The sequence below is a fragment of the Alosa pseudoharengus genome, unplaced genomic scaffold (genome assembly GCF_046254945.1).
Source record: "Alosa pseudoharengus isolate Yale_2024_CS ecotype anadromous, Long Island Sound unplaced genomic scaffold, YU_APseudo_1.1 YU_APseudo_1.1_scf_24, whole genome shotgun sequence".
Classification (NCBI taxonomy): domain Eukaryota; kingdom Metazoa; phylum Chordata; class Actinopteri; order Clupeiformes; family Clupeidae; genus Alosa; species Alosa pseudoharengus.
The window spans coordinates 17,802,849-17,813,905 of record NW_027468689.1 but is presented as its reverse complement, the minus strand read 5'-3'; the positions used below and the strand labels follow the sequence as shown (position 1 = coordinate 17,813,905).

General features: G+C 42.9%; 1 protein-coding gene across 3 annotated transcripts in view; it reads right to left on the bottom strand.

The window, feature by feature from the left end:
* Nucleotides 1-1,793: 1,793 nt before the first annotated feature.
* LOC143141974 (fibroblast growth factor 14) overlaps nucleotides 1,794-11,057 on the bottom strand; it is a 78,998-nt gene continuing 69,734 nt past the window's right edge. For all 3 annotated transcript variants that reach the window (XM_076302658.1, XM_076302659.1, XM_076302660.1), the window contains 2 exons: nucleotides 3,724-3,922; nucleotides 1,794-2,087 (listed from right to left, as the gene is read on the bottom strand). In XM_076302658.1, the coding sequence (XP_076158773.1) occupies nucleotides 1,945-2,087; nucleotides 3,724-3,922 (342 nt within the window). In that variant the 3' untranslated portion in view covers nucleotides 1,794-1,944. The remainder of the gene's footprint in view (nucleotides 2,088-3,723; nucleotides 3,923-11,057) is intronic.

The following is an 11,057-nucleotide window of genomic DNA, read 5'->3' as shown; positions in this document are numbered from 1 at the left end:
CAAACATCGATATCTCAGTCAGTCATGCTACTACTCTTGCTTCCATTTTGGAAACTGACTGAAATAGAAGCACCCTAAACCCAATCACAGAAGGGCTTCTGCCAAACCCAGATTGTTAGCTACAGCACAAGAGACATCCTTACATGCGGCGACAGAAACCAAAGAGAAAACAATTAAACTAAAAAATAGTCTTCGTTTTGCTCTGTACATATCCTGCATATGTGTCTGTCTTATCATTTTTGCTATTTCTACAAGTATAATCTTCTTTACCAGTTACCTCCATGCTACTTAGTGTGCCTGTAAACCCTTGCTGCTACAAGAAAAAAATCAGGGTGCGGGAGACATGACGCGACGTTAACCTCGGCCTCGAAACACACACACACACACACACACACACACACACATCTACGGGGCCAAGCACCCTGAATGATGACGCCTATGTACATTCAGCCTCTGCTTCAGGGACGCAGGGCAGAAGATCCACAAGATCTGTTTGATTCGCAAGGATGCTTTTGAGACAATCGGCGCCGTTCGACTAAGAATGTAGTGAGCCCCAGCATCAGCAGGGGGAGAAGGAACAGGTCACTGGTCGATGGACAGACGCACTGTGAACGTACACCCAAGGGGCCCCCATAACATCAGAGACCGAGATGAGGTATTTGGTCTGAGGTGTTCGTCACGTGAAAAGAGACGGGCGAAAGCAGATAAAAAGCGTGGTGAATCTGATATGTGCTCGGTCCTTCCTCAGGAGCCCAGCTCACCCTAAGTGGCCTAAAGTGCCAACAGGTTACTGCCGTCCCGTGTCTAGACGCACACCTAAATTCAGCTTGCATAAACCCTACAGAAAGATTTGCCTTTGTAGCAACGCAAATGTTTGCACAGGGTGTTTGTCATTTGTAAAACTAACACACAGAGCGAAAGAGCTCATCGTTACATCGTTCACAAAAAATGTTTGCCCTCCAATTCCATCACTGTAAACTTGTCTAAGGAAGCGAGCATTGGCATCCCATCTCCTTATTTGCTGCGTGTGTTTCTGGAAAGGAATGAAATGCTTCAACCTAGGCCATTTATTACAGAGGACAACAAACAGAGAACGATTTGACCACTGGGAAGAAAAATACTTGATGGACTGAAGGGTAAACAGAAAGCAGGAACCAAAAGAGGAAAACAAACATACAAACACACATACATACAAACATTCATACGTACATAGAAAATAGATGACAATCTTGATTTGTGTCTGTACAAACAATCTCTCCAGACCATTGCTGGTGTGCCGTGGTATTCGGGAGCGACAAACTGAAAGTCCTAAATGGCGTGGAACGGGCTGCAACAGTGAGTCAAACGCCAGAAGAGTCGTTGGCAGCCTTCCACAGGCAAAGCCGCTGGGTGAGGCAGATGGAATCGCATCATTCTCACAGAAGATTGTCACGAACAGAAACGAAAAGGAAAAAGAAGAAAAACAAAGCGAAATAAACCAAAAACCAAATCAGAATCAAAAGAGATTTAAAAAGGCATTCCATATCGCATAGGGCATTCCAGTGACATAGTCTGTAAGGCTGGTATCCCAGCTGTCCCCCTCATCGTCCTCCTCCTCCTCCTCTTCCTCTTCCTCCACCTCCTCCTCCTCCTCCTTCACCTCCTCCTCCTCCTCCTCCTCCTCTACCCTCCCCCTGCCTTACTGTGTTGAACCCCGGTCCTTGTGCCCCCCCTCTCTGTTTCAATTCAGCTGGCGGCGAAGTGCCTGGAAGAGAGACAAGTCGAGGAGGAATTTCTTTTCTTTTCTTTTTTTTTGGCAGGGGGGGGGGTATTTAGGGGTGTTGTTTGCCCTTGAATCTGACACTCACGGGCAAGAGAGTGAGAGAGAGAGTCCTTGCGAGGAGAGGGGGGCCCGTGCAAAGCGGCCCCCTTTTGTTCCCACGAGAGGAGAGGAGGAGGGCTGGGCTATGTCTCCTTGTCAGGCTTGCTGACGGGCTTGCCTCCATTCATCACCACAGGCTCGCTTGTGCTTTTGCTGGGCGGCACGGCGCCGGCCTTCGGGACCACCTCGCCCACGTCATGCAGGGATGGCTCACGGTACATGGCAACTGGGAGGAAGGAAAGAGCACATCGGGGTAAAACTGAGAGTGATTTACTGCCTCTAATAACACTGATGAACAAAGAAGTGGTTTCAAGTGACAGAGGTAGTGGGACACTGTGGGTGTGTTCGAAACGGGTAAAGTTGCTGCCTTTTAACATATCTAACTGGGGAGCAAGGCAGCAAGTGCGGTTCGAAACCGAAAAAACAAATTCTGCTGCCTTTTAAGATATCTTAGAATTCCCAAATAACGGTCATTTTTGAAGGCAGCATCGATGCACACTTCATGCTCCCTCCTACCCATAATCCCTTGCGGCAACATCTGAAACAGCTGTGAAAGGTAAACAAATATGGCGGATGACATCGGTAATGGCTGCTGAATCTGTTTAAAATGTCATTTGTGTGACCTTATTTTGCTTAGATTTGTAGATTACAGATTAGAAATAAACAATTTACTATCTGATTATGCCATTGTTGTAACCATTAAGAGCGTCTGGTCTGATATATCTGCCGGCCGTAAAACTAATTTATACCGTTAGCCTGCTAGCTTACGTAAGCTAATTTAGTTTAACGTCAGGCCTTTGCTAACGTCATACCGTAGTGTTAACCAAAGATTCTAGAGTGCTACGCTCATTTTTAAAAGATGCATTTAATCCAAAGTCATGTCTAGTGAAACAGCTCTCTATGTAGGGAGGGAGGCAGTAGGCAGCTGTCTCCCGTTTCGAACACACCCTGTTTCTTGGCCTCTTCCTGTACCTACTATGTGTAAATCTTTAAGACAAATCCATTTCTATACAGTGTCACACTCAACAATGAGCATGAGTTATCACAAACAGTTCAGGTCATTTCAGGAAGTTGAAACCTAAATGGAGAAGTAAAGTCTGCATGGTTTCATCAAAGTTATTAACAATTGAACAGTCAAAATTTTGGCAATCCAAATCCAACTTTTGCTCTGACACAAATAGTTATGTATACTCTTATTCTAATGACCCTTCTCTGCTAGGCTTATCCCATATCATCTGAACATTCATTTAATTTTTTTATTTCTTCTTTTATATTCTTTTCTATTCCTTTATACTTGGGCTATTTCCATTTTATCTGTTTGTTCTGTCTGTGTAAAGCACATTAAATGATGATTATGTATGATAATGTGCTATATAAGTAAATTTGACTTTGAATTTGACTTACAGTGTGTGTGATCTAACAGGGAAGCTACACCAGGCACGTAAGTGAAGCGCTCCGTTCGCAACGGGTAAAATCCATTTAGGAAGACTGGTCTATTTTTTTAGAACGTACAGTATGCGCCGCTATCACGTCTGGTGTAGCTACTTCTAGTGGAAGCTAATTGTTGCTGCAGACACAACGCAAATGCTTAAGTTACGCGCCTGGTGTAGCCTCCCTGTTACACTGAAAGTGTGGAATTGAGACAGATACAAACCAGACTACACCTACTAGGCTACTAGAACTGCATAATTTACCTGTAACTTTACCCAAAAGACTTTCAAAGCTTTATTAAGTCCAGACTACAGGAGGAATTTGACTCATTAATACTTAAACACCATTTCAACTGTAATATTCCACCATGCTCTCATTTCCACACAGGCATTTTCCCAGGCCCAATGAAACCTTTTGTGAGTGGCCCTCACCTTCTATGGGCTTAGGCAGGAAGTGAGCAGCAGGTTTGGTCTTCTTGACCCGGTTGCCCTTCATGGGTTGGCCCTCCTTGTTGAGGCCAAGGAACCAGGCGCGGCCGGACTCCTGCTGTCGGTAGAGCAGGGACGAGTAGATGACGTAATAGTTTTCAAACACCGACTCTTTGAATTTGCACTCAGCCGTGAAGAGCTCCTGAAAAGGGGGGGGGGGGGGGGGGGGGGGCAAAAGAAGCAGTCATTTACATCATGCTTTATGTGTAAAAGTAATCGGTGTTTGGCAGTCGCTTTTATTCAAAGTGACATGGACTCACAATGGTGGATTCGGGGATCGAACCTGGGCTGACCTATTGTAAGGTGACAAAGCTAATTCTGCTCCAACACATCCCCAGTATATACAATATAAATATGAAAATTTGCACAACAACTACAACACGTTACATAGTGCTTTTCTCAACACTCAAAGCTTTTCACAGTCAAGGGGGAACCTCACTATTCACCACCTAGGTGATGTACGGCAGCCATTATGGGCCAGAATGTTCACCATACACAAGCTTAAGGTGGAGAGTGAGGGAGTGAATGAGCCGATTACAATGGGGGATGATTATGGGGGATGTATATTTCATAAACACAAACAATCATATTATAAATCATACTAAAAAGGAGAAGGAGAAGAGCATCTCTGCAATACATGCTAGCACTTCTGGACGAAGATGTTTACTTTTACAAAAAATGTTAGAGACAAGCCTCTGTTTGTTTTCCTGTTATATTTTAATGTAAAGCATGGTTAGTGCTAGCCTGGTAAACCAAACTCATTCACAAAGTGAATAGAGTCTGGTCACTCACGATTGGGAAGCCTTTCCAGCACTCACATGGCAATGGGCATAGACTTTGCACTAACTTTGGTTAGGCTGGACTAATGATTTCAATCACATTGATCAGGGATTCATAACGTTACTTCCTACTGTAACTACCTACCTAAACTTTACAAACTGACAATAAACAGCATTGCCATCGTCAGGGAACAATGTATGTGAGCCTTGCTGTAAATAAATGTACACAATCTTCCGATTGCAATTTTTGATGTTTGCAGTCGTTGCTACTACTGTTTACCACAGCCACTTTCAGTGTCTAAACTATAGCATCATCCCCTGTCATCACTGATTGGGCAGGTAATCTGCCAACTGATGAAAACGCTAGTGAACTATGGTGTTGTTCCAGACTAGAGAGACTAGACTACTCCCTGAAAGGAGATCTAGGTGGGCGTGGTCAGGCTGAGGTTAGTGCTGGTGATTGACACTATCCTAACGTAGATACAGCAGGTTGTATGAGGTATCCTGTTTATATTAGAAAGGGCTTTACTATCATATTGTCCAGAAGAGTGGATAAATGAATAAGAATGGCTATAATAAATATGATAATTATTCATTCGAAAAATAAGATAAACAATGGTGCCTCTTGACAATACACATCAACAGTATTAACAACAGCCGGTCGGGCTTTTTAAAATGTCAGCCTTTGATGTCCACCATAACAAGTGGAAACTCCTGAGTATTTTTGTTTAAAAGGTGTTGCACACAGCCCTAATTTATGTTCTGAGAGAAAATGGCTCCACTCAGAGACAACACATCATTTTCATTAAAGCCAAGGGAGGTAGCACCTCAGCTGTCATATGTTTTAATGAAAAGACATTACAAGACTTAAAATAAAAATATGAACTAAAATAATTTCCCCCACTGATCTGTTATGAATGTAAGTTCTGTATGGTTCTGTATAATACTAAATTTAAGCTCAGCTGCACACAGACATGCTAGGCCTCTCATCTGTGCAATCCCATTGAAACGGAATTGAGCACATTCAATATGCCCGTGTCTCTTGCCATCACTGTCTATGTTTCTAGATCCCTTCTTTGAATGTCCTCACCTTCCATGGTCTAAGTAACTTATTTCAAATATGTTAAAGATGTTTAGTTTGGGTAATTTCAATCTCTAACATTAGGCCTATGTTACCATGTACCAGAGTGAAACATAACTGGTTGATACTGGTTGGTAACTGGTTGATACGGTCACAAGCAAATGACCTCACCACACATCACTGCACTGTTCATGTAATACAAATTGTGAGCTTGACATGAGATGATTAAGATTTAGCACTCTGTCAAAAATGACAGATGAAATGAGAGATGGACCATGTTTTGAGTCTGAATCATGGACTGCAGCTTCCAAATAATTTTGATGACTGATAATGATCTCTTTAAGGATAAGGCCACTGTCAAACCTCTGGGGAGGACACACTGGAGCAACATGAGCAATATCAAACAGAATGCATAAAAAATATATGTAAGTGTTTATCTGTGTGTGTGTGTGTGTGTGTGTGTGTGTGTGTGTGTGTGTGTGTGTGTGTGAGAGAGAGAGAGAGAGAGAGAGAGAGATAAAGAAAGAAAGTCCAAGATAAAGACTGGCTTGCTGCTGAGCCCACATTGATATTCCATTCAGTAAGTTTGCCACATGAAAGGACATGCACTTGTACGTCTTTGTGGAGGGTTGCCACGGTAACACCGGTGGGAAAAAGGGGTTCAACAAGAGGGGATGTGCAATTTGGCAAATTTACCGCCACGTACAATTCACTGTGCATGCGCTTGCATCACACAACTCTGCAGGACAACAGAAAATTCTCCCGCGACCATGTAATTTTTTTTTTTTCTGAAGGCTTTGAAAATCAATCCACACTTGGACTGAAAATAATAATGGAAAGACACATGTCGCGAAACCACTGTGCAAAATCAACCAGAGGCCTTAAAAGCGCCACAGAGTACAGTAGGTTTTTGCCATGTAACTTTCCACCTTCAACAGAAAAAAAAACTAGTACCGAGAATGGGATTGTCCCTGAAGGATAGAAGACAGAAGAAGTCAAAAGGGAGAAAAAAAAGATCTGGGGAGAACGAATCCTCAGGAGAGCAGTCAGGCCCAGCAGGGATGCCCATCTTTCTACGCCAAGAGCACTCCAGGTACTCGATCAATGTCTGCTGCTATTGGGCGTAACGTTAGGCTTCATCTCACCAGGCAAGTGGGTTGCCAGGACTATAGGCAGCCCAACAGAAGGGTGAATATTCAGCACCACAGATACTCAGTGTGCATTTAAATGAGCTAATCAAGAGCCATTGTTCATGATTATCCCAAACAAGGTAATTATATGGCTTTAACAATTATATAACTCTTAGATGTCCTAATTTGTCTTCCATTGCACATATAGTACATGGGAAAGACTAGAATTGCAATGCTGAAATGGTCAAAAGAGAATCTTGTCTCATTTTTTTCCATGTGTGGGACCTCTCATTTCTTTAAGAAGCCATCACTGCATTTGACACTGTGCAGCACATGTCCCAAAAATGGCATAAAAATGAGGAATGGCTACAGTGCACAGTGCTAGTGCTTAGTGATAACTTATTACTGTACATGTATATAAAAATGTGCTATAAATAAAAGTGACTTGACTTGATGTATTACATTCATTAAAATAAATACTACTAGTTACCATCCTGGTTTGTTACTGCTAATCTGTGATAGGAATATAATTCATGATGAGATTGGGAAAAGTTTGGGAGACTGACCTGTAATGGACATTTCCACAGTTTTTGAACCATGTGTACCTATTATACATCCCTTGAGGAAATTGGTCAACATTTTTCCGACACTGGTGAGTATAAGAGAAAGAGAATCACAGAGAGAAAAAGAGAAGGAGAGAAAGAGAGAGAGAGAGAAAGAAGGAAGAAAAAGGGAAAATCCCTTTTCTTCTGTGCCGTCCCTGAGGAGGTGACTGTGTGAGCTGCTCAGTGCTGGCTGTTTGGGAGCACCTCTAACACCGAACTCCTCCAGCGCACTAACTAACGACCTCGGGGAGATAGCAGCAGCGTAAACACAAGAGGAGGATGAAAGCCACAGCCACTAATTCCTTCTGCGAGCTCTGCGACACCGTGACAGCAACAGCGCACACACAACCCAGACTGCAGGCTCCAGGCTCCAGCTACACTGTTCCTCTACAAACTAAGAAGTTTCAAAGGGGCAACTGAGCAACACTTTCTACCTTTACACCTGAGTGGTTACTATGTCTTCAAATATCAAAGATGGAGCATATGATAAACAAAATCCTTTAAATACTCAAAAACTCAAAAACTCATGATTTTATAGATGCCCCCAAAGTGTAGCATTGTAGCTGCTTGGCTAGCTGTTGGCTGCAGCAACTCAGGCTAGGTAACACTGATTTTTTCTTACTGACAGACCTCGAGAAAACAGAGGTCTGTGTGAAAAATGTCAAGAGCTGACCTTTAAATACTGTATGATACTTATACATGAGAAATATGATGCATATAAATGATGAATAAATCTGAATTTACTCTCAAAGTAAAAGATCAGATTTACAGTACGCCAACGAAAAGGAAGCTAACTGGCAGGCAGGAACTCTCACGCACAAGGCTGCACTCTGCTACCCCTCATTATGAGCTAGGAACCGCTAATGAAGAAGACGAGACCCAAGCTCCTAAAAATATCAAGAGGCATTAGGGAGATTTCACAGGTTAAAATCTGTGGCTAATTGGCAACAACTTCACCTGAGGTGAAGGAAATATCCTACAATGTGTTATGATGATCTTGAAGTAGAATGTTCTCGTACAAAATCTATTTGCAAATTTAATACCTTGAGCAAGATCCCAAGCACAATCATCGGTGATGCAGCTAAAAGCTGTCATGTGCCACATTATGCTGTTAGTTCCTGCACGAGAACTTTACTCATAGACTGACTTTGCACTTTGCCCAGCATTGACATTAGGAACCCAATGTCTTTTACAGTGATTGGGTCCACATCTGAGGCAGCTTGGGGCTACTCAGGGCCTTTGTATATCTTTGTTTCTTTTTTTCTAGAAACAACCAATCTCATAGGTCCCAAAAATACGTGAACCTGTACCAAACAGCAAATCCCTTTGTATAAGCAGCACTGCTAAATGAATTACGTGAAAGCACTGATGAAGTAAAAGTACAGCTAAATGAAGTAAATGAGTTAATGTGGTGATCAGGGTCTGATCTGCTCCGGCCAGCTGTTGTTTGAGTTTGACCTCAAAAAGGCCTGAGAGAGAGTGTGACCCTCAGTGCGGCCTCCTCTCTCTGATGTCCGTCGACAGAGAGCTGCACCCTGACAAAGAACAGGTGCAGCGTGAGGCTGCCTACGCGACAGACGCCACCGCTCCACCAGGAGCCGCGCACGGCCCTCACATCAAAGAAGTCAGTGCACCAAATGCAATTTACCGACATGCAGAACTCATTGGGTGACGGTGACCAGGAGGAAAACATGAAAGGGACGGCACAAGCAGAACACCGTCTCTACAAGGTGAAGACTTGAATTAGCTTCTATGACAAGATTTGAGACGAGTGATGTGACATTCTTTTCCTCTTTTGTCGGTCAGTTCCAGTGAGATCTGAATGCTCTACTCTTTGTATTATGACTTTAATAGCAAGCTCTCCTGTGCTGTTCTGTCACACTTGTGCAAAAGGAAAAAAATGAAAACTCCTATAAAAAAAGGTCTTCCCTGCAGGGAGTGCCAGCAATAAATATCCGTCTCCATAAAAGAGGAGATTTGGAGCAGCCAAAGAGGTTGCAGCTATTAGGCCCCAATTCTGTTGTTTTGTGAAGGTGGGTATGTCTGCACTGCACTGCGGCTTGCTGACTGTGAATGGGACGCTGCTTTATAGGCCCAGATTAATCACTACAAGTAGAGAGGGGAAGAATAAAAGAAACAACAGGAACAAATGCTCCCGAGCGCCTCAGGAGAGTAATTGGGGCCATTTATCATTTACTGCAGCCAGGTCAGACAAGCAAGATGGCAGATGAGTCTACAACTGAGGGCCCAGTTTCTCAAAAACATCGTAAGCCTAAGTGGTTCGTAAAGTCCGTCTTACGAACATCTTAATATTCGGAATGTTTCCTTAAACCCTCGTTGCTTAAGAACATCGCAAAGCACTCGTGGCTAAAATGACCTGTGCTGCATCAAAATCTATCATCATCCTATAGGTTATTATTTAGGCATCTCTCAGTATCTTCCTCGCCTTCTACCTCATCATCAAATGTCTTCTTCAATGACACCCCAAAACATTATTGCGTAGGCAGTCTACCATACGCACACTGCGGGACAGTCACAAGTGGCGAAGAGCAGACATGTCAGATGTATTGAGTAGCCTAATAGCCTATGTTCACACATTGTGCAACAAACATGAAAACGGTGTAACAATCTAATCTTGATAATTATTATTAGTTATGCCCGTGTGTGGCATAGGCATACCAGGGGATGCTTGTAGATGTCAACATTAATTAACATGTAGGTCTGAAGCTCAAACGGCAGCCGTGACGTGAAGTCATATGATATCATCAAATTAGAGGATATTTCAGAACTGTTAACGTAGACAGCTCCCCTTAAGAACACCTTAAGAGCAGTGCATATGCATTCACGCTACGAGGATGTTCAGGAAGCATGCGGAAAAATCAAATCGTTTGTAAGATCCATCATAGAAAACTTTTGTAAGTGCATACATCCGTCGTTATCTGGAAACTAGGCCCTGGTCTGGCCCTACCTTATCTGGCATGAGATTGGCTCCGATCTAGCATTGGTCTGAACCAAAGGCTTTTGGTACAACAACTGTTTTTTTTTTTAAATGTTCTACACAAAAAGGTTGACTTGATTTGAACCCTATATATAGGCTGGATCTGGGCTGGCCTGGCTTGAGTTCTTTGGGGAGCACAGCAACGTCCTTGGCACTAGTTGGGTACAGATTTCCAATCAGCGATTGCGCAGGAAGTCTTGTTTTTATTAGGTTTATGTTTATATTTAAAATTATTAGCCTTTCGTCACTTTCGTCCAAAACACCATACATTATATTTTAACCAAACACACCAGAGAGGTAGCTCACCCCTTCCTTCAGTATTTTCAGAGAAACTACACATAGGGTTTGGTTTTTGTTTGGAGGGCAGACTGCCCCCACCAGTTTTTTTCCAGTTTTTGGATCACGGATCGTGGGGAGATGATTGCTGAATGTGACAAAAAATGTTATGGGCTTGAAATCGCGTACGGTCACTGACTGCACCTTTAAAAGGTGGAGGTGGAGACCCAACCACTACAGGGTGTAATACAGTGGAAATATATACTGTACTGGTGGAAATATATATGTAACACCAAAATAAAAAGGACTGCTTTTCATCCTTTGTGTTTGTTTTATGTGTAACACATCCACAGTTCTAACATCTAATTGTTGAACTTTGCTGGATATAACTGGATATGGCATCCTAAA